The sequence below is a fragment of the Drosophila montana genome, unplaced genomic scaffold (assembly GCF_035044405.1).
Source record: "Drosophila montana isolate Dmon_TW-CO22-7 unplaced genomic scaffold, ASM3504440v1 contig_2496_1, whole genome shotgun sequence".
NCBI classification, from domain to species: domain Eukaryota; kingdom Metazoa; phylum Arthropoda; class Insecta; order Diptera; family Drosophilidae; genus Drosophila; species Drosophila montana.
In genome coordinates, this window is record NW_026997364.1 from 869274 (window position 1) to 894165 (window position 24892).

The following is a 24892-nucleotide window of genomic DNA, read 5'->3' on the forward strand; positions in this document are numbered from 1 at the left end:
ATTAGCCAATTCAACAGGCACATATTTAAAAGCTAGCCAAAAGTTAAAGAAAATATCTAGTATACGCCACGTGCCACGTGGCACGGGGCCGAGGCGCTAGTGGGCCATGCGAATTGTCGGTTGGTGGACGCCAGAGGCGGTGTGTGTGCGGGGGGGGGGGGGGGGGGTGTTTTGGGGGGCAGGCAATAAATTCACATTGGGAAACGAGATGCTCAAATGTTTTGTGCAAATATTAAAATTGTACATTAGGACCGCAAAAATCAATCAAACCCGAAAAGGCGGCTATGTGCGGTGACTGATGGTAGGGGCAGGGGGAGGGGTAGGGGCATTGGGAGGGGCATTGGCAGCTTGTTTTAACCGTATATTTGTAAACATTCTCATCTACCCTCCCTCCCTCTCTCTCTCTCCCTCTCCCTCACCCTCTGCTCGTTGTGTACAAATAAACGATAAACAACATTTTTGCGCTGCTTTTGCTAAAAGTTTTGCGAGCGTTTTTAACATCTTGCTAAATCATGCTCATCATTATTTCCCATATTCTCATAATCATCATCATCATCATCATTTAGCAGACACACACACACACACTCGCTATCAATTGTGTGTGCTTATGCCACGCCTACCGCCCCCAACGCCTGCCCCTGTTGCAATTTTTCCAAATTTGTCAACTGACTTTTTTGTGGCTGCCTCCAGCCCAAAACCTGCCTCCGCCGCGCCCCCGCCCCTGCCCCTTGGCCCACTTAGCCGCCAAAAAGGACACACACATATGATACATGACGACTTTATTTTGTATTTTGTTTCAACCCAGCGACAACAACAATTACAATAACAAAAGCCGCAGAAAATACATATTTTATGCTTTGAATACGCATTGAAAATTGTGTAAAAGGGTTTATTAACTGTGGGCAAAGGTATGTAACAGGCGGAAGAAGGCATGCCTGGAAAAATAGAGCATATATACTCTTGAGCAGGGTCGATCTAGACAAAGTCTGTCTGTCTATATAGACTTGTAAAGCACGCCAAATGTAGTTTATTACTTATGGAAAGACTCTCCTCACGATAACTGAAATATCTAGTTTTAAACATAGCTTTGTGCTTTGGTGTGTGCACAGATTTCGTAGCCATTTTGATGTTCTGAACATTTAAGAACGATCGGACTTCAAGCACCGAATTTATTCAAGAACAGCAGCTCTAGGTGGGCCTCTCCTAACACCAGACAAAGGTGCGGCTGTTATTTTTGAATAACCTTTATTATATATTTATTTTTTTTAATATATTCTATATTATTTTGTATTATATTTATATTATTCTTTACTATTATATATATTATTCAATATTTTATAGCTAAGCCACAAAATGCATAACGCATGGAATTAGACATCTCCGATACCAGAAATATATTCTCAATGAGCATCAACAGTCGAGGCAATATATCCAAGTCCGTCCGCCCCTCTGCCCGTTTGTCCGTCCGTCCCTTTGTCTGCCCGTCCTTTGTCTACATTTAGGGAAACATTGTTCTCGGGTAATATAAGTGCTAGAGACTTGCTCTGAAAACAGTTTCTCTGGCAAGCTCAGATCCGAGTCTATTTCAAAATTATCTATAGCTGGGCGTTATAGTTATAATAGAAGAGTATCCCATAGTCGGGCACTCCCGCCTACAGCACGCTTTGCCCGTTTTGTTTGGTTTTGTGCTCGTTTTGCCCCTGCCCCTGCCCCTGCCCCAACTCCTTTTGGGGCGTGCCACAAACATGAGTTTACAGCGTCTATTTTTTATTTATTTATTTTTTTTCGCTTTTCCTCCTGACTCGGCGCCCGAACTTTGAAATTTAATAATTTTGAGAAATTGCTATATCAAATTTATTTGACTTTACACATTTTGATTAAAGTTAATATTTTATGCTCTTTGTAGATTTACGCAGCTGCTGCGCTTACGAACAAAAACTCATTTAATCTATGAAAGTTTTTCAATTCTCAGATTGATTTGTCGCATATTATTTTGTATAGAACTTAAATTTATTCGATATAATTATGCCCGACCTTCTCTCTGTGTATGATTTATGTGAACTTCCAAGGCTCTGTTGGAATAGAAAGTAATATTTGTTTTTAAATATTTGTATAAATTTCCACAGTTACGGGTGGAATCTGCAAATCACAGAAACACACATTCGTTAACTTCTTATGCAGGGCTTAGAAAATAAGTTTGAACCCAATCCGACAATGCGTAAGCCTTCGTAAGCCTGAGGCCGCAGGCCGTAAACAAAAAAGTAGCATGCAAAAGTTTTACGCGATTTTTCCACCCTCACGAGTGGAATTTCCCAAAATCACATTGGGTAACTGTACTGTATATATTTCGCGCTCTTGCGATATGGGCTTTGCGCTGATCACCGTGCCACGGGAAGGCCGGGGTATACCCGCTATTATCCTATATAGTCCTATATATAGTATAGGTCAAAATTTCCCAACCCCATAGCTCGGTCAAATCTCATCCGATTTTCACGAGGTTTGGCTCATTGTTCATGATATCTATTTGGCATCTAAATCTGGCAACATTTTGCTTGTTTTTTCCGATTTGCTTCTAACTTATTCTCAAAATTCGACATAAGACCTCAATGAGAGAATTTATACCCGCTAGTATTATATTTTATTCTTTTGTAAGAAAACTGCGCTCTAAAATTGATATAGTTTTTAGTTTAGTTCTTTTTTTATTCGATTTTGATTTTTTAACGAACTGTGCTTTTATGTTTATGTCGCAGTTCAAATGGCTTTTCTGCTGTTATTTAATTTTTTTTATTGTCATTTTTATTCAATTGTTTTTTATTCAAATTCGTTTTTCGGTTCTAGTTTTAAATTTCAATTTCAGTTTCATTTTTAATTGAGCTCTGTGCTTGCAGCTGCCTTCTGCTCTCTTCTGCTCCCTTTTCGAATTCTCTTCGCTCCACCACCTCCACCCTCCACCCTCTCTCCTCCACCCTGTCCCCTCCACCCTGTCCCCTCTTGCCGCCCACACTCGTCTTCTCGTTCTGGTTTTTGGTTTATGCTGCGTATTGTGAATGCCGTCGGCCAAAACAATATGAATTTTTGCGTGCTGTCACACTCACACACACAGAGCCGTACACACACACACACACTTGCACATACACGTATTTGCCGGCGGCTTTTGTTTGTTTTTGTTTCGTTTTAATTTTTGTTTTTTGCTGTACATTTTTGCAGTGTTGTAAAATTTGAACGTTTCATGCATTTTATTCGTACCTTACAGAAATATCATAAAACGCGCATTCGTATTGGGCGGAAAAATAAAACCTGGAAATGGAAATGAGAATGAGAATGAAAATGAGAATTGTAAAGCATGAAGCATGAATTTGCCGTCGCCTCCGTTCCCCTTTCCTCTTTCCCCTTTGGCCTGCCCCTTGTGCTGCGTACTAAGCTTTCCGTTTGAAGTTCTTTTTTGGCATTCGAATTTTTGTATTCGGTTTTGAAATTCATTTATTTATGAGACACACACACACACACACACACACACACATAAGACAGCCAAGCGCCTGTCCGCGCGGCTCCTACTCCCTGCCTCGGACACGCGATTGCGATTGTGGTCGACAGGAGGGGGGGGGGGGATGTTGGGGTTAGGCGAGGGGGTCGTATGATTTCTTTAATGGCGCCTAATTGATATTTAAATAGCGAGCGAAACAATTGCATTCACGAACTCTTGTTAGGTTAGGTTAGAAACCTAGCGGTAAACTCTGCTTCTTATTCACCTGGCCTGGAAATGAAAAAACTTTGAACGGAAAGCTTCCATATTTTTACTAACTCTCTACTCGCGAATTACATTCTAAATATTAGTGTATTAGTGTTGTATAATATGTTTACATATCTTAACTTTACACGAGTTTTCCCGACTTATAAAGACTATAAACAATTATGAACTACTTCAGCTTTTAGCAAGTATTTTTATACCCTTAATTTTGAAAATGGTTAAGAGGGGTATAATGTTTTTGTACAAGCACATGTAACAGGCAGAAGGGGGCATCTCCGACCCCCATAAAGTATATATATTCTTGATCTGCATCAGTAGCCGAGTCGATCTGGTCATGACCGACTAGGATCCCTCCGACTAGGATCTCAGAACCTATTGGAGCTAGAGACTTGAAATCCGCTAGTCGATAACTCGCCCCGTTGCCAAGCAATCGATTAAAATCGATATCGAAATCCTGTTTTTTGAGTCATAAAAATGAATTATCTTTCATTTAATCGCGACTTGGTGTTGGCTGAAGAAGGTTCAGGGTATTCCCTAGTCGGGCACGCCCGACTAGCGCACTCTTGCTTTCAAGCTGATTTAAGGCTAGAATTATGGTATAATCGGATTTTTGCTGCCGTAGATAAATCGCTAGATTTTTTCAATCGAATTTTATAAAATAAATCTGTTTACATTTTCCTAACTTCATTTATTTAAATTCCTCTCGTTTTTCCTCTTAATCTACGTCCCTCTCTCTCTCTCTCTCTCTCTCCATCCCGCTCTCTTTCTTTCCCTTTGTTCCGCCTCACGTTTGGCTAGTTGAGCTATTTACACGCTTTTCGCACGCATTTTCCACATACTTAACCGCCCCTCCGCTACCCCCCCACCCCCTCCCCCCTGCCGCTCAATTTATCCGCCTCTCTGAATATTTGCTTCAACTTGTGCACATTTTTCTACAAACATTTTGCAATATTTCTCGTTTGGTCTCAGCGTCGTCCTCTTAATTACTTTAAGTGCACATTCTTCACATTTCGCTTCTTTGTCCAGTAGCTGCTCTCCCCCTCCCCTCGCTTCCCCTCCCCACCCAACCCACAGCCCTTATAAAGTACTTCTGGTTTTCTTCTGGCTTTTTGTCGCTGTGCAAAAATCTGTTCACGCGCTTTAATTGCATTAGCCTTAACGACATTTTAGCCTTTTCCGCTGTTCCTTCTTTAGGTCATATATAATAACAAGTAAGTCGGGTCTGACCGACTAGGAGATACTCTATACTCAGCGCCAAGTTTTCTCCTACACATACAAGCTTCGTACTATTCTTCCCCTTGCCCTACAATATGAAAAATGCATTCCTGAATATTTTCAGTCTTTATATTTCAATATTCATAAGATTTTCAGGGATTATATATCGCCACCAACTCGACACTCTATATTGTATACAAAAATACAACAGGAATTTCATTCGTTGGGTTCAGGGTATCAAAATCTGTCAAGAATCAACGCCTCTTGTTGTTGTTGTTGTCCTGTTGTTGTCGAGGCTCGGTTGCTGTGTAAATTGAATTGCAAAATGCCAGCATTTCCATAAATAAAGGCTAACAATTTCCTGACACACCCACACTCGGCAAGTCATGTGTGTGTGTGTGCATGTGTCATGTACTGCATGACATGCGAGAATTAATTCAATAATCCAAGTCGAGGCAGCTCAAGGGTCTCCGAGCACTCAGAATCCTAGAAAAATGTGGCCCAACTAGGCACAGATGACAGCAGAGCTGACAGCCTACACAAAAATATGAAACCCACGCCAAGTGCATCAAAATTTTCGACTATGTAAAGGTAAAAATTTCAGGACTTCAGTTTTGGATCGGGTGCAGGTATCCAAAAGGTATGCCCTACGAGTGCCAAGTATTAATATACTCGGAGTTGGGTTCAAAGTAAAGTGGAGGGTAATATCGATATTTATCGATTTGCGGGAAATTAATATTATGGAATCGAGCATTACCTGTCTTAGTTTGATATGCGAGAGCATATGAAGTCTAACTCTGCATGCAGACAGACGATCCTTGTCCTTTTTTTAAATTTTGGGTAAAAGTATTCATAATGTCAAATATTCCCTATCTGTGTGTACTAGACAAGAGCCTACATACCAAATTTTATGTATATAGCTCCTATAACCTTCGAGTTATGCTTAAGGAAACCATGTCTCAAAATCGATAATTATCGATATTATGAAAATGCAAGTAGATATCGCCAACAACATGATAAACGTGTTCTGTGCATGATATAGAAGAATATATATATTTAATATTTCTATTATATTATATTTCAGACGGAGAACTTATCTCTTCGTGAACCAGTTCATCTGATCGACAATTTCTATATCTTTTGCTGTCTTCTGCTTTCTTTGGCCGGTTGCATAGATTTGCAGAAAACCCTCAAACCCTTTTTTCAATTTTTGATGTGTCTAGGATCTATAAATGTAGCGTGTATTATTTCTTTTTATTATGATTATTCTACTTTTGTCCTCAGATATACGAGCACGACTATCATAATTAAAAACGCATTGCGAGCAAAATGTGTGACTACAAAGCGGCTTAGTTTTTGCGCCTACACCCACTTTCACACACGTCCACGCCCACCAACCAACCAACCAACTGCCCGCCCCCAAATTCGAGCCGCGGCGAGGCTTGTTCGCACATTGTCACAGCATGCGGCATAGCACAACAGCCACGCCCACAGCACAAGTAGACAAGGCGACATTCGGAAATTAGACACAACGAGCTGGCGACAGCCTTTAATGAGACTGGCCGCCGGGCCAGAGTTGCCAGGTAGTTGAGGCGAAAGAGTTAACTACCTGTTAGCCAGTTGGCCTCGGCCAGTTGCTGTTGCCTGCTGCGCCCAGTTTCTATTGAGCCGGCCGCGAAGTTAGCCAAACGACATTTGAATTTGACAATTGACAATTGACAGAGTTGCCACACTGCCCAATACCCTGTGCACAACTGTACCCAGCTGCTGTGCTGCTTCTTCTAGCATTATGTAAACTCTTATTGTTATGTAACTTTTGTGTTTATTTAACGATCTTTTTGAAATTTGCAGGGCTTCAAGATGGCCTTTAAATGTGCACATGTACTTATCTCTCTGTCTCTTAAAATATCCTAAAATAATCGATATGTTGTCACAGACAGGGCGGTTAATCAGTATTTATAGATTTGATCGAAGATCAACTTAAGCATTTGTTATACGAGAATATTGATACCAATTTTATTCTTCCCCTGATCTTTTCGGACTCAGCTCTTTGGCTTGACTCCATAACTTCTTCTGCATATTACATACATTGCCATTAGCTTAATCATGCCCTTTCTCAACAATTTTTAATGGGTATAAGCTATGACAAAATTAATTTTAGTTATGCTTCTGCTCTGTCCCACTCTCTCTGTCTGTGCCCCCCCTCGCGCTCGCTTTCTCTGGGGACTTTTCGGCTGGGGATTAATTTGGTAAGCGGCTCAATGCATAATTAACCAAAATGAAGCAGCTGCCACGCCTCCCTCTAATGGACGCCCAGACACACAGCTCTAGGCACAGCTCCATTTTCATTTACCACAAAAATTGCCAGAATTCAATGAAAGCTGCCAGAGCTGAGCTGCTTACCGTTCACCCCCCCCCCCCCCCCCACTCTCTCTCTCTCTCTCTCTCTCTCTCCGTCTCTCTCCGTCTCTCTCTCTGTATAATTAGTGACATTTTAGGCCTGGCCCGCAAAATGCATTGTTTGCCAGTGCGAATTCGGTGAACAGAAATCACATTGCAAAAGGAGAACTCCATGGACAGGTCCTGCTGCCCTGCCACCCCTTTCCAGCCTGGCCCCCCTCTGACTTGTAATGGATGCCCCAAATGTAAGCTCAGGTTTAATGTATGTTTGTTGTATGTGTATTGGTGTGTGCGTGTGCGCGCGTGTGTGTGTGTGTGTGCTGTCAACAAAGCTGACAACAATGTCCATCGTGCTGAAATTGCAATGCGGAACGAGGCGACAAGAATGTTCATGTTCAAGTGTTATTATTCTAGATGCCCAAATAGATAACATTCTGGTTTCGGTTCAAGGCCACAATTCTGACCCATTTGGGGTTATGTCTAGTTTGTTTAACCCTATTAACTATAATTTAATGAACACTTCTATCGCATATCTGTGATTTTATTCCGTTCAATTAAATGTTACTTAAATGCGTCCACTTTTCTTATTCACACCGGGCTTAACTAGTTTGTATATCAAATTGAACGTCCTCCATGGTCACTTATGTGCTTTATGTTTACATATTTATGTGTGCTTTAGATATACATATATATTTCATACTGATAATCATCTACTTGACTTGTTAGCATAATTCTAGTTTTGCGACTTTCGGTTCGTTTCAATCAATTGACTTAGCATATCAACTAGGTCACTTAGTATTTACTGAACTTTGTGAACGTCCTCCATGGTCAGATTATTCACAGTACCTCAAATTTCCTCGTCTACTTGGCTCTCTGTTTAAGATACTTCACCGAATCCCATTAAACTATCTTCTTTATAGTCAATTCAACTATTTGCTTGTCCTCCATGGTCACTTGAATCGCAGTTAATTTGTTAATAATTCTTCTAGATTTTTCAAGTCCATCAATTTAATTGTTGTCAATGCTCAATTAAAGCGTAGTCACTTTCGTACTTTTCCCAATTGTTGTGCCAACAACCTAATCGTCCTCTATGGTCACTTTTGTTGTGTTTACTTAAAGACTTTTATTTTCAGCTTGTTCTCATTTGCGCAGCTTTAAAAGTTTTGAACTTCTCTCAAATATTTTGGTTTCTTTTGCCATCAACTCGAGTAATTGCAGTTGGACTAACGCAACCACAGGCACATTTAACACACACCCAACACATACACGCAAACACACATACACATACGCACACACTCAGCTGGAATAGTGAAAGAAGCACTTGAAAGTTTGTCGTTCATTTGCGAAATGAAAAACACGTTTCAACTGCAACTACAACAACGTTTGTGAGCAGCAACTTCAAATGCAGATGCAAGTGCGAAATGCAGATACAGATACAAATTATTATGCAGATACAGATACAAATAGAAATGCAGATACAAGTACAGTTACAGTTACAAGAAGTTTTACAAGTACAGATACAGGTACAGATGCAGATGCAGATGCAGATGCAGATGCAGATGTAGATACAGATACAGATACAGATACAAATACAGATACAGATACAGGTACAGATGCAGATGCAGATGCAGATGCAGATGCAGATGCAGATGCAGATGCAGATGCAGATGCAGATACAGATACAGATACAGATACAGATACAGATACAGATACAGATACAGATACAGATACAGATACAGATACAGATACAGATACAGATGCAGATGCAGATGCAGATACAGATACAGATACAGATACAGATACAGATACAGATACAGATACAGATACAGATACAGATGCAGATACAGATACAGATACAGATACAGATACAGATAAGGTACAGATACAGATACAGATACAGATACAGATGCAGATACAGATATATTTGTTTTTCTGTTATATTTCGTTTTAATATGTACAATTAATTTAATTTTCATTGGAAATCGCATGCGGTAAATGTTTATTTACTTCGTGCGAGCCAAAAATATTTTCATATTAATATTTACTTAGGAAATACTTAGTCATATCTAATGCACAGTGAGTCCAAAAAGTATAGCACCTTTTTTTCGCGCGATCAACCCTTAACTCAGAGCATCTTCTTTTTACCCTATGCTATGTGTGGGCCAAGAATTCTTGATAAACCTCGGTGTTTGTAGTCCGATCTGTGTAAAATTTGCAAGGCTTAAACATAGCATGCTACATTTTGTATATACCAAAGCCTTATCCCTAAAATTAAGAGTCTTACAATTTAGAGGCAAACGAGCGGATGAATCGAAAAAGGGATATATTCTGGATGTTTGTATACTCTACGAGAAGCTACATAACAAATTTGGTGTCTCTAGCTCTAAGAACTTTCGAGATATGCCAATAAAACCTTGTCTCAAAATCGATATTTATCGATATCGAGCAAATAAGAGTCGATTTTTAAATATCAAGGGATTAGCTTTTGTAGTTCCCGAGATGATCAACAAAAGCAACCCAACATTTGTACAGTCTGTGTTGTAAGTATGCAGCAGTTGCTTAGCAAGCATTCATCATTGTCTCTGCCAAATTGCAATAAGAAACAGTTTCACAAATTAATTTTGCCGGCAATTGATTGAGTTATTTGTAAAATAGAGCACAAAATTGTTTTGCAATTAGTGTGTGGAATCAATTGTGGTTGCGTACACGTGCATTAACTTCTGCCCGGGACTGTGTGCCTGGGTCATTCATCAATTTGATTTAGATAAATGCGAAACGAAGCGCAAGGTGTCTCTGTGTGTGTGTGTGCGTGCGTGCGTGTGTGTCGGTGAGTTAGTTTTTGTGTTTGTTTATTTGTGTTATGCATATCAAGTTGTAAGCTAAACATGCCACTTGCCACTTGCCACATGCCACATGCCGCAACCCATTCAGAACTTGCCCTCCAATTTGCATATACGCATTTGCCCGCAGACACAAACAGCAAAGAGCTAAACAAATTACAAGGTCTGGCCACAAGGCACAAAGTCAAAAGTGGCCTTATAATTATGGACACACACACACGCACACACACGCACACACATTGTAGCTGGGGCTTGAATACATGCTTAGAAATCAATTCCTGTTGGCGATAAACGATAAACGATAAGCGATAAGACGGCAAACAAACAACGCGCAAACCTTTTGCACAAAGCCCAAATAGCATAAAGGACGAGACACAAAAGCATCGCGCACAAAAGGATAAAGGGCAGCCAGTATAAACAGCTATCCCCCCCGCACACACTCCTCCCCCTGCCCCTAGCCACGCCCCAGTTGGGTCAAGCGACTCGGCGCGCATTAGGCGAGCCCCTCAAAAAACAAAAAAAAAAAAACAAACTAACAAACAAAAACCGCAAGGTCTACATTTAAGTAAAGGCTTATCAACAATGAAACGCACTTTTATAACCATTTTTTCTCGTGAATCCTTTGAGCTATGCGGAAGCCCGCGTCTATCTATAATCCTGGCTAGTTATGGTCCTTGAGCAACCTCAACTATGAGTTATAGTTTTGTTTTTTAATCGATTCAACTTTCTATCTTCTATCATGAATCTTATTCAGCGGACTTTGTCTCCATCTATTAAGGCTCTTAAGGCCCTGGAACTTAAGGATTATTTTGATTGAATTGAAAAAAATATCTCGTTTAATATCCAAATTTTAAGAACCTGATATGCAATATAAGGGTTTTTAAATTGCAATGTTCTTTGAAGTTTCTTCTTAGTTTAGTCTATTTGATTTCTTTAAAGATTCTTCAAGCTTTCCAAATTTTAAGAATTCGCTATGCAATACAAACGTTTTTCTAAGATTTTCCAACGTTTTCCCCAAGATTTTCTTATAATTAGTTCCCCGTAAAGGTTGTCTGTTTTTATTAGAATCTTTCAATGTTTCCCCAAGGTTATTCTTAAATATGTATTGGTATTTTTCAACATTTTCCCAAGGTGATTCCCATAGATCCCCTTAAAGGCTTGTCTAAGTTATTTCTATAGTCCAGAATTACGGAATTAACTTTTACCGTTAACTAGCTGGTAATATTATTATTCCATTAACTTTAGATAACTGATTGTTACCGAAATGCCGAATTCCCTAAGTAGAGTATATTGTCTACGACCGGCTTTCGCTTATTTTCCGGCTGCGAAGGTGAATTCCTCGAAATCGAGTGTCTTTTGGTTGTGATCTTTGGAAGTGAATTTAAGAGGGCTATTTTTATAATATTTAACAGTTGAAATGGGTTGAGTTTCTTGCTCCACCCGCTGCCCCATTCAAAGTCCTAGAACTCGATCTTAAAGTACAATAAAGAAAACACTTTTCGATTGAAATTTGCATAAAATTTGTGTTAATTTGGCTTTCCCGTTAAAAGTTGTACATATGCTTGATTTGGTCACCATAGAATATTCATCTCAAAAAGTTGTGTGCCTCTCAAAAGCATCTTATCCCCTTTCTGAATCCATACTCAGACGGGTGTTGGCTATTGTTGCGGCTTGTGGAGCTCGGTTTGCTGGGCCTTGCGCTTGGCCCCATTGCGATTTACGGCATTTGCCGGGGACTGTTCCCGCAGCGTGATCGTTGCCAATTGGCGTAGGGGTATTACCTCGCCGGCAGCGTTGGGATACTGCGGCTGCTGTCCAATTGTCCAGCCCAGTTTGACCAGCTGGCGCTGCAGCTCCTCCTGTGTGCGCTGCGACATGCCGAGTGCCAAGAGTCCAAAAATGTTCTATGACTTTCTTTTTTAGAATTGCAAACTCAAGAACAAAATTGTTAGCGAAATTTCTGCGAATTTACTTTAGCTGTAACGAGTTTTCAAATCATTTATATTTGCAAACTTGTGTTCTGTTCGAATGCTTCGTTGTAAAATGAGCATTTGTTCCCGGGCTTGACACAAGCCTGAACCTAAAGTCAGGGCTAAGTTGATGAAAAACGCAAATTGATGGAAAAATAAATGACAGAAATTTTAAAGCCTTCTAAGAAGTTTGTGATATAGTCTTTATATGGCGCTTAAGACTGTAGAGCAGTTGGAGATTATATTGATTATAAAGTAGGCAGAAGGGCATCAAAATACTATTCATAGTACAATTATTTACAATTTTTGAATAGCTTCGGAGCCTATAGTCCGATCTTCGTAGAAATGTGCAGCGCAATGCAATTTGAAAGGAAATGAAGAGGTATTCAATTATTTGTAATATATTCTATTTGTATGGACTTTACAGCTCCTCTTAGGGTTAAGCTGTAAAAAGCAGATCTTTCCAGATCTGCAACTTAATCAGAAATAATATTTATTTTGCTCTGAAACATGCATTCAAAGAATTTATGCAAAAATCTTTAAGAAAATAAGCTTAAACTTGACTGAATATAGAGCTCAAATACTTTCGAAAGTTTTTCTGTTAATATATAACGACACGTCCTTACTTAGAGTTAGTCCGATTCCAGCTGTATTTAAATATATCCATGTCCACTTTATAAGGAATCATTCCCACCAAAATCCATTCGAATAGCTTCAGAAACAACTGAGTGCACATGGTCTGCCATGTTAGCTGGAAAATCCTTGAGCATCTGCTGAGATTGAGGGCATCTCTCAGTCGACCTGGCGGCCATGCTTTTTCGCTTCTTGGGCTTGGTGGGGGAATTGTCTTTTAAACGTATTCGGATTGCTCTTTTCTTTTTTTCTTTTCTTTTATTTTTTTGTTATAGCGCCAAAGAAATCATAAAATTAAATATGCGTAGCATACTTTTTGGGGCGGCGGCTGCAATTGACTTAATATCTGTTGGGCAGACAATCAAAACAACAGGCCACTAAAGGGCTGCCAGGGGGAGGAGTGCGGGGGTAGGGGTTTGTGTGGGTGAGTTGGGGCAGAGAGAAATAAACCGAAAAACCGCAAAAGTTACGCGCCAGCCAAATCTAAAACCAAAACGGACACAATTGATGTGAAGCAGGAAAAAGTCGTTGGGTGCGAGGGGGGGGGTAGCTGTAATAGGGGGGAGGGGTTTAAGAAGTGGAGCCGAAAAAGTTTTTGTGCTTAGTGTGGTTTGGGGCAGGCCTACGAAATGGATATGGGCCAAGTTTGGTGAATGCGGCTTCGATTTGCAACGCTTAGTTGCACGCATTCTGGCTGGGCCCACGGGGGGGCGGGCCATGGGCGGCGGGGACACTTTGGCCATTGAGCTCTGGGATTCTGACCTGCTGTTCTCTTCTCTGTCCATTATTGTTGTTGTTGTTGCTGCTGCTTCATTTGATGGCTGCAATTATGGCGTCATTTACATTTTGCCTTGAAATAGAATGATTGCCCCGCTACAGCCTGGTACCCCCCCCCTGGTGCCTCCCACCTTCGCCCTGCTGCGACCTCTGACGAGCAGTTTTGCAGTTGTTTTTACATTACCTTGTTTCTATACCCTGTACGCATTACGAATGCCTAGAAATTATGTAGATTATTTGTGGACAATTGCTTGAAACAGGCAGCAGTAAATATATAAATTAGTATATTTTATTTTTATCGATATCGCTCCATTATTCCCTCAAATCGATAATTATCGATAAATATCGATTTCGATACACACATAACTCGAGGTTTATAGAAGCTATTTACAACATATTTTGTATATCTTCACTCATAGCAAAAGAGTTCTTCACTTTTTGGATGCCTCCGCATACTTCCATCAAAGCGATAAATCGTTGTCGCTCGCTTTATAGGGTAGCCGCTAGTCGAGCATTCGCGGGCAAAGCACTCTTGTTTTGCTCCCCAGCTATATTGTTATTGTTATTTCTATTTCAATGCCACTTTGGTCGTTGAAGCGCGCTGCTAAGTATGCTACACATTTTCTTTCAATTTTCTTTGTTTTTCAACTGGGCGTATCTAAGCAGGGGGCGGGCTCGGCTCGTGGCACGTTTATAGATGTTTGTATTATGCTGAGAAATGGCTTTTTGCAGCTGCAACAGCTCCTCGAAAAGCAAATGATAAATGCAGCCCACCAATGGGCGACAAAATTGATGAATTGTGAACATTTTGAGGGCTATTCAGAATCCTTGAACAACAGCCCCAACACGTACATCAAGCGTCAAATTCAGGCTAGTTAGTATCTTAATTCGTATATATTATATTTTTTGATAATAATTCAAAGATGCTATATAAGATAGATGTTCGTCCATGTCTAGCTGTTGTCTGAGATTCTGCAGCTTTACCAACCGAAACTTAAGTAATTAATAACTTGGCTACCTTCTTCGGCAAATCAGTTAACATTTAACTCTTCTGGGACATATCCGCTAACATTTAACACTTTTAATATCTCTGAAGCTAAGCAGCGTCTGTTAATTGTTCGAGCTACGCTTTGCATTGCCTATTGTTTCTCTACACAGATCCTATGAGATATATGATATATTTATATATATATTTAATATACCAGCTATATGTATTTAGTCAATGTAAGTGCTGGGTTTGCACAGTCGCTCACGCGACCTCATTACTCCTGCTAGCTTTTTTGCTCAACTATCTGGCAACGCAAAACCCAGCAACCTTAACATAAGTCGCGGCTGTTAACTGAAAAATGTTAAAAGTATTTTGTTATTAGCTAAAATATGTTAGCAAAGCTCGCCAGTAAGCAGCATATATTAGTTCATGCTTTATTAATAATGTATGTTTCTATAGAAAAGTGCTAAGAAAAAAGCTGACGTGCCGAGATTCGAGCCAGTATCTGGCAAGGCACTGGTTCAAACCGCGCACCAAACTACTGAACATATTTGTCGCCTTGCCGAGTCCTTGCCGAGCCTTAGCAAGCAGTTTATTTTTAGAGCCAGCTTTTGAGCATTTCGAATGCAAATTTTAGTTCCAGATTTTCATTTTTCGCCCTACCCCTCCCCCTCCTCCCCACCTTCCCCATGGCTGCGCCTGGCCTCTAATTTTATTGCTGTGCTGTTGTCTGCGCTTATTTAGTATGCCCTTTCATTATCATTTACTTATGTCCTTTCTTTCGCATTTTTCTCTTGCCTGTTTTATATTTTTTCTGTTAGCTTTTTAATTGGCACTTACGCTTACGGCTTATGTACAAGCCATGTCCGTGCCCCCGCCCGCGCCTGTTGTGCCGCGCGCTGCCTAATTTATTTTTCGGCAAATTCCTTTTATCCTTTTGTCATTTGCTGTGCGTGCGCGTGTATGTGTGTGTGTGTGTGTGTGTGTGTGTGTGTGGCCCCTGCCCAAAATGAGGTTCAACTAATTGCGTAACGCATACGCCCCGTGCGCCTTAAGTGGGCTTTGCTGCAAGACTGCAGACAAGAGTCTTTGGCAATCGGGCCCCCCTCACTGCCCGTCAACCCCCCTTCATATTTAGAGGCTGCTGCGCGCCTGGCTTTTTGGCTGGTCTTCAATTTATTGTGCGTGTCCATGCGGCATTTTATTATCTCAATTTGCCGCTGCCAGCCGAAATCCAGCGGGATTTGTGGCATGATTTAGTGTTGTGTGCAGTGTCATTAAAATTTAATTAAGCGCCAAGTTCATATGCATCCCACAGAGAGGCAGTCAGCGAGGGACAGAGCGAGAGAGAGCGAGAGCGAGCGAGAGAGAGGGAGAGTGCGAGTGCGTAGCTTGGCATAAACTGACTCAAGAAAGTAACGCAATGGCAAGAATCTAATTTGCGTTTGTAAGTGCGCATACAAAACAGACTGAAATAATTTATAACATGATGAACCTGTTTCTGTCAACCTGCACACACCCACACACACACCCACACACACGCACACTCACACGCACACTCACACACTCGGGCGCGAATGCAAATGATTTGTTTGCAAGAATTTCGCATATATGTCAAGACAAGCCAGCGGAAAGCGCAAAATTCTTCATAATAACAATCATGATAGCAGCAGCAAACAGCGCCACGCATCGAGTTGTTTAGCTTCGATTCAGTCTGCTCGACTTCAAGCTACCCTGTAAAACTAGCGTTAACAGCAAGTGTCTGCGTGCTGTGTACTCACAGTTAACATACTCTCTTAAAAAGATTCGTGTGAAAAGTACAATAAAAATTAGTCTGCTGTTACTTACAGATCTCTGTTAATATACTGTTAGTGTTAGTTGTCTGTTAACTTGATTACCAACATTTTGCCTTTGAACTTTTGTAACTTAACGAATTGCTGAACTTGCACAAATTGAGCTCTTGTTAACAGTTTGCTGCTATTCAACATGATGAAATGAATCTAAAAGCTGTTCTAAAAGTGCTGTGGCTGCAACTTTTGATGGGATGTTATTAACAATTAAAAGCTGACGCTGGCTTATATTATAGTAACTAAAATTAACAGATTATGTAAAAGTGCTAAATGTTAATGCAATAGATTCATTTTGACAGCACGATGTGTTAGTGTTGTCCATAGTTAAATATCTGTTGGTGAAATTCGATAGAATGATGTGCTGTTAACTAACATTTGTTATCCTTGCTAAAAACCTGTATAAAAAAGTCAACAATTTCTATAGCGTGCTGTTATCAATAGTTGCCAGCTATAAGAATATATATTTAAAATTGTAGGCAGTCACTTTAATTGCTGGCTATGTTAGGCGACTGTTATGTTTTAACAGTTCTATGTTAAATGAAGTGGCTTTTACATGCTTTTTATGCTGTTATTAAACATACTTCTTTTGAATATATGCTGTTATGTTCCAAACATTTTCCGACTGTCATGAATAGCTTTTTAAAAAATATGTGCTGTTATCAACAGTTGTCAGCTATGTTATGCAGCTGTTAGCAGGGCTAGCAGCAGCTAATAAAATAAAACTTGTGACCTTCACCTAGTTAATGCACCTGATTTATTGGGTTTCCGAGAACAGAAATCCAATTACTATTCCGTTTAAAAGATTAGTAGGATATGCAAGCAAGCACTCTTGATAAAGTGAATACCAGTTCCTGGAAGTACTCCAATATAAATCTAAATGTTAAAAGATATTTTTCGCTGGAATTCAATTGCCAGCAGCGGGTGTATATCAACATACCCAACGATGATGATGATGCTGATGATGAGTATGGCAGTAATAGCAAATTGTTGGCTGCTGTGCGATGATGATGACGAGAAGCCGGGCAGCTGCGGGCGTCCGGGGCGGGGCTGCTGTCTGGCAAGGTAGAGGCATAAAGATGGTTACCATATTGCTATCATTTGCACACAATCAGCGCCAGCGTCAACAGACGCGAATGCCTGACTGCAGAGACGGAGTCGGGCAAGAGCCGCAAGAGGGAAGCGAGGGGGGGGGGGTGTCGTGCATGGACCAGGAGTAAGGCGAGTCGCGGCCGAGATGTCGCCATCAACTGAAGCGGACGCCGGCGGAAGCGTCAAAGGGAAATAAAACGATTTGATAGCGTTGCCAACGATAGCGGCTGCGAATGACGTTGCCAACCACAAGCACGAATGAGGCATGAAAAATTGCAAATGTGGGAAGGGAGCAGCAGCTGGGGAGGGGGGCATTGCGGGCATTGTCATCGGCAAAGTGCGAAAAATGCGGATAAATTGAAATATCAAATTTTAACAAATAGAGCAAAATCGAATTTCACAGGCTACAAATAGAATAAGAGTCTAACGGAGTGTATGTGAGTGTGTGGGAGCTTGTGTGTATGGGTGTGTGTGTGTGTGTATGTGTTTGCGTGTGTGTGTATATCTACATATCGTAGCACTCTTCAATGCTTGAAGCCTTGCACAGCTGTCTGTCTAGCACACACACACACACACGCAGATAACAACTTCGCTTCGCTTCTCACACACACGCACGCACCACAACTTCGCATACATACAAACACATGCACGGCCACCTCACGCCTCAATGAGCTGTTATACATAAGCTGTTATAAGTATAAAAAAAAAAACAAATAAGAACGGCTGGCAGCGCTGCGATACCCTGTCAAGCAATCGAAATTTCAAACTGTGAAAATAAAAGTAGATTATTGTAATCTTTAAGCGTCGCTGCAATATTTGTGGCTCATACTCTCATCGTTAAAATGACCTTGGCCCTAAAAATGTGACAGCTATATGTGGAGCTTAATTTTTATTTCTTTCTGGTGCTTATAAGCACAAGTATTAATTTGGCAAATTTCAAAAATGATATCCAACCAATATACTCTTTAACACATTGCGTACAGGGTATTGAAAATAAACTCCAAATTATCGAATGATTAAGTTTTGAGGCTTTAAAAATAGCGGCCCCAGCAGCAGCAGAGCTAAAACCACAGACTGGGAAGTCCATAGAGAAACTTCCACAAAATGGGAATAAACGATGGTTGTTGAGTGGGGCAGGGGGGAGGGGAGAGGCGAAGTGACTGTGTCGCGAACCACTTAAAATGCGTGAAATGTGGCAACGCGCATAAACTGACAAATTTATTTGATTATCCAAAATGTTGCCAGCCTCGGAGACTGCACGTATGCAATTATTAATGTTGTATCCCCGTCAGCAGCCCTCGGGCCCCCCTTTAAGCGCTCCGTAATTGCCCTTGCTGGTAGGTTAGGGTGTAGGGAATAGGAAGGGGGGGGGGGTGGTGGGGGGGGGTACGCTGTGATTCATTGCGACTCGGCTTTGGCCTCGGCCTCGACTGCAGCGAGCGGCATTAAGTCTGTGCCCGAAATTGAAAAGTATTTGCCGGCTGTTTGTCTTTCTCTGCTGCTGCTCTTCTTCCGCTGTCTCTTCTTTTGCGTATGCCCCCCGTCCCTCCTCCCCCTCCCCCCGGCCAGCGTTTCGTCTTTGTTATTTGCTTTTGGCTCTTGGCCAATCCGAGCGGCTTTGTTCCGTTTCGTTCTGTTTTTGCTGTTTGTTGTCTTCTTACATCCGAATACCCTTCCAGTGGAGGCCTCTGTTGTGATTTGTTCATAAAAGTAGACTACTCTGTTAATGCTGGGTTGCAAAAATATATTCTTTAAATGAGCGCCGAATCTCCGGCGTTGACTCTCTTAACAGCACTCGCTTCTTCTCTTTCTACTTTGACCACATTCTTAAATGTTTTACAGGCTTTTAGCACTTAATTCATATCACTTTAGTCTAAGTAAATACATTTTCATGCTTAACTGGAAAGTAGCCGGGTTAATATTGCATTTAGGGTATTCGATAGTCGTATTATTGTTTTCAGCTGTGCGGTTGACTTGCTCTTATTAGCTGCTCGGCGTTTGAGTGCGACATTTGGTAAACACGCGTTACTCATACGCCGCGTGTTGCCGCATGTTGCATGCTACATTTGACTGTCTCTCTGCCTGCCTGTCTGTCTGTCTGTCTGTCCGTCTGTCTGTCTGTCTGCTTCTGTTTTTCTTGTTCCGTTTTTCTGTTTTGCTGCTTATAATTGCCTATTAGTTTTCATTTGTTGATTTTGTTTGCCTGGCGAAGCGCACGTGACGCGTCGTTTGTGGCTTTTGGCTTTGCCTATCGATTTGCTCAAAGTAGGTCCGAACCCACTCTAAGTGGACAATATCCAAATGGAATGATATGTGCGACGAGGGGGCTGGCATTCGGCTTCGGGTGGGGGGCAACAACAATTCGGATAAATGTGGCCGATATGATGGCAAATGTTGCCTGTTGTTTGGTAGTAGCTCTGATTTAACTAGGCCTAAAATGTTGTTCAGCCATTGATTGAGTTCATTTGCTACCAATTTCCCTCCCCGCCTACCCCTCACCCCCCTCTCTCTCTCTCTCTCTCTCTCTCGTTCTCTGTGTGAACTTGTGCCAATTTTTGTGGTCAGCTATGCGGTTCGTTCAACTTGTTGTCATCTTTTTTTCGCGTGTGCCTCGCGTCTGTCGGCGCCACAAGTGCCACAAATATATCATTGCGGCATTTGCATTATGTGGCGCGTCGTCTCTGGCATTTCGCCTGCCACTTGGCAGCCTCATAAATCTTTTGGCCCACTCGTCAAACCTCTTAACCAGCCCGACGCATATCAACGCAACATTTTTTTTCACCCATTTCTTATTTTTTTTTTTCCTGACTAATGAATGAATATCACATTTTGCATTTTCCTTGGCTTTTATTCTCAATAAAATTGAAATCATCAGCGACAGCTGCAAAGGAAAACAAACAATTTTCAAAATAGAAAAGACGCATCATCAATACAAATCGGTGGGAGCTGTGAAATTGGCTGATTGATAGGCCCGATAAAAATTACAAGTGAAAATAAGCAAATAAAATAAATAACAGCAGAGCCAGATAGATAGATGTAATACTCTTTATTTTGTAAGATATTCAAGAGTACATTTTCTGAAAAATTCCTTGTTATTATACAAACATCATTCATACATCTTACATAAGCATTCATACATCATGCATATATCATACATACTTTATATATATGTATATATTGCATTGCATATGATGTATCATACGTAGATTATTCCCGCATCAGTCATACATCATGCATATATCATTTAGATGTCACTTGTTCATCATACATATGAATATATCAGACGTATGTACATAATATACATTACACATATTTAATTCATACATCATGCATATTTATTTTTATGATTCATATATATATATATATTATACATAAATCATAAATACATCATACATACATCATATACATCACACATATATCAACAAACTTCATTCAAATATTGTGCGTACAATACACATACATCATGTACATATCATACATATATCATACATAGATCATGCATATGTCACACATATATTATATATAGATATATCATCAAACATTTACATGCATAATCATTCATTAACCACATAGTTTTCGTATCTCTCTCTCTCTCTCTCTCTATCTCCCTTTCTTTATTTGTTTTTACTTTTTGTTCTATTTACCTTTTTGTGCCTTCTTCCCTGTATTTTTATCTGTCTACTTCAATTTCTTAGCTATTTTGTTTTCATATATTGAAAAATATATCATCATACATCAGCCTTCTTTTCTCGCCTTCTCCCTCTTTCCCTCTCTATCAATCTTCATCTCATGCTTAGCTCTGCTATGGCTCTTTCTTCATAAAGATGTTATCCATGTAACTTCCTTCGTCTTTCTATTTCTTTCAATATTTATCTTTCTCTGTTTCCCCCATTCTCGCAGCCCCTTTGTATATATATGAGATACATATCGATCTATTTATCATTTTCTCTACATCCTTAACTATATTTCATACTTTTTCTTATGGTGTTTATCTTTCTCTCTTTCAACTACAAAGCTCTCTTTCACTGCTTTTCGCTCAGAATCTCTACCCTTTTTTCACACCTCCTCGCGAGCTGTTCCACTTTTTCGTCGTTCGTAAACGTTTCACTGACAAATTGCAATCTGTTGCCCCATCTCCCTCGCCCAAGTACTGCAGGGCTTAAATTTTATTAAGGGTATTACAAAGTGTTGGTCCGACTAATTGCAAAACCTCACAGACTCACGTAAACCCCCCGCCGCCCCCCCACACACACACACGCACACACACTCATAGCCCCAGCCTTGTTGCCTCTTGCCACACGATTTTGTTCTCGTTCTTTCGACTGTTGCATTTCTGGCTGCATTTTGGCTTAGTTTTATTTACTTTTTTTTGGCTTTTCTTTTTGGCTTTGTGAGTTGGCAGCAAATTCATTGACGCTGATTAATTGCCGCCGCCAGTGACCCTGCCCCCATTTAGGGGCGTTAGCTATTTTGGCCAACTGCAAAGAATCGTCTGCGGCGGTTGCCCCAACTGAAATAAAAGCTGGCAATACAAATGCCCCCAATTACTGTCCCATTTCATAAAAGCCAGTTTCATCTTCATACATCAGAGACTGAGGATTAATTTGTATTCATTTCGGTTTTGGCTTTTTACCCGCTCAGTAAATGACCGCGATTCCTTTTAATGTTGACCTTTATCCATATGAAATGTATATTCCAATCTAATTAATTGAAGTTACTTTAATCTATCGATTGATTGATTGATTGATTTGTTCATTTCGACTATTACACATTGATCAAATGCATAAAGGTAAAATTTTTTATGGAAAACTCTTTCAATTTCAATCAATTGATTGATTGACCAACTGATTGATTAATTGCTTCATATAATTTGTTCAAAAAATTTTGTTGACTGACCAATCAATTAGTTTGTTTATGGACTGCATATTACTTAGTGACATGCATAATGATTGACCTACTGATTATACATACCTATTATACTACGTCCATTTATATTGATTGATCGACGGACTGTCAGATCTACAAAAACATAATTCAGGCATTTGTACGAAAGGCGGAGATATGTTACCCCTTATTTGGTCTATTCTACATTCAGAACATGGTTGAAAGTTCGTTTCAATACATCAAATCCGATTGATTGATTTATTTATTGATAGAAACCAATTGTATATAAACTATATAATTATATTAGATTATTGACTAAGTAGATGTCTAGGTTGTTTTATTCTCCTATACTTCGCACATTGTCATTTTTTGTTTTGATTGACTGATTGATTGACTTTAAATTTGCAACTCTGCATTTCTATTGATTGTCTCATGCGTACAATTATTTACTTAACCGTTGGTCTTATTTTAATCTAAGTGATTGATTGATTGATTGCTTTGTTTGTACTGTCTTACATACATTTCAGATCGAATTTTATTCAAACTAAAACAATTTTTGATTTACTTAAATACGAATTTTAAAAGCTATCACATTACGGATTCCATTTCGCTTCTTTAAATGCGATCAAATGCGTCGTTCGTTGCGACGCGCATAGTAAAAGCCGCCATAGTATTCCTCCAGATCGCATAACTCCCGCTGCAGCTGCTCCTCCAGCTTGGCCTGGGCGGCTTTCTGGCGTGCCGTCAGACGCCGCACGCTGCTCTGGCTGCTGCCGGGCAGACGGAAGCTCAGACGGCTTCGCACCTTCACGTCGCCCACGACGCACTCCTCATAGAGCGGCGGCTCCTGCTGCTGCTGCTCCTCGTGCTGCGGGCAGCGACGTGCGTCCGTGTGCGAGGGAAAGCCGTGCGGCGTTGTCTGCCCCGAGAGCGCCTCGCTGATGTCGTGCGGACGCTGCGCGGCCGTCAACAGGCGCTTGCCAGCCGCATGCTCGAACATGCACTTCCACTGCGCATAGTTGTTGTCCGACTGCGTTGGCTGCTGCTTCTGGGCGCCGCACTTGCCGCTGGGCGGCATCAACAGGGTGCTGCAGCTGCCGAAGGAGGAGCAGCGCGGCATGGGACGCAGCAGAGCGGTGCGTGCGCCGCAGCCGCGCTGAAAGCCGCCGCCGCTGCGTCGCTTACGTGGCCGCAAATGCCGTGTCAGAGTGCGGCGCAGCTTGGCCAGCAATTGGCCGAATTGTGGGCGTGGCGACAGGCAGCAGCCACAGCAGCCGCTGGGCTGTGTCGTGTTGCTGCCACCTGAGCTGCCGGCGTCGGAGTGTGTGTTGCCCATGCTTGAGATGTGATGGCGAATGTAGATGTGTGTGTGTGTGTGTGTGTACTTTGCGTGTTGCTCGTCTGGCTGTCGAGAAGCTTCTGTGTGCTGTCACCTCTGCGGCAGCTGTATTTAAGGCCAGTTGCTATTTTACCTGCCGGCGGGCAATCATTTTCTGAGCCCGCCCAGGTACGCGATTTGTGCAATCTTATTGCGACCGTTGCGCGCCATAAAAGCTGCCTGCTTTGCATCCCATTTATGAGGCATCATTAAATCGGGTTTTCGTGTAAATCCCTTTTGGTTTTTGTCGCACCACAAGGCCTCATAAAAGCGCACGTGTTCGCGCCTGGCAAATGGCCTGACCCATGCCACAGCCTGCGCCACATGCTGCAAGCTGTGGCAATTGTCTGCAGTTGGGCGCCACTTCAGACACTGACTGCTAATTGTTAATGAATTGCAGCAGCTACCATTTGGCGCAGTGCTCAGCTGCCACTTGCTGCACTTGCTGACGTGGCTGACGTTGCACGGACAGGATTGAAGCCGTGTGCGGCTCCACATTTGGTTGCGGCTCTCTGTCTGTCAATCGTGGCAAGGCCCTCATTAGCATGCCACTCAAGCATGCAACGTGTGTCTTTCACGCGCATATGCAATATATATAATAATTAATCCGATTAAGTTTTGTCTAGCTTTAGTTTGTCTTTGCTTGCGACTCCTTTAATTATCCATTCTATTCATCTATTCGTCTTACTCCTTTTCATAATTGCATTTGCCTGAGTTGCTGGTTTTGTTTGTGTACTGCAAACAGAATTATTTGATTAGACCTGGAAACCAGCATTTGTATACCTCTTACCCCGGCTTTATATGTATATAACCTTTAAGCCGAATATGGCGCAACAGGGCCAGCTGCCAGTTGTGCAAATCTATGTATGCAATAAACCATGAAAATAATGAAATGTGCACTTACCGAGTCTGAGTTTCTAGCCGGGCGATCCGATTCCTTAGATTCCTTAGTCGTTTGCCTGACAAGCAGATACACCAAATAATTGCTTTTAAGTTTGTATTTTAGCTTCCAAACACAATTCTTTATAAACTTCATATATTTTTTTGTGCCCATATAATGGCTAACCATAAGAATTTCACAAAAAGATGACATACAACTTTTACCAGCTACTTCTCCTGA

General features: G+C 41.1%; 2 protein-coding genes across 2 annotated transcripts in view; one reads left to right on the plus strand and one right to left on the minus strand.

Moving 5' to 3' along the window:
- LOC135428709 (uncharacterized) overlaps positions 1-24892 on the plus strand; it is a 77432-nt gene that overhangs the window by 8900 nt on the left and 43640 nt on the right. The window lies entirely within an intron of this gene.
- On the minus strand, positions 22896-23822 carry nullo. Its single transcript, XM_064682782.1, has one exon. It carries the CDS (start codon positions 23728-23730, stop codon positions 23020-23022), a length of 711 nt encoding a protein of 236 aa, XP_064538852.1. The 5' UTR covers positions 23731-23822; the 3' UTR covers positions 22896-23019.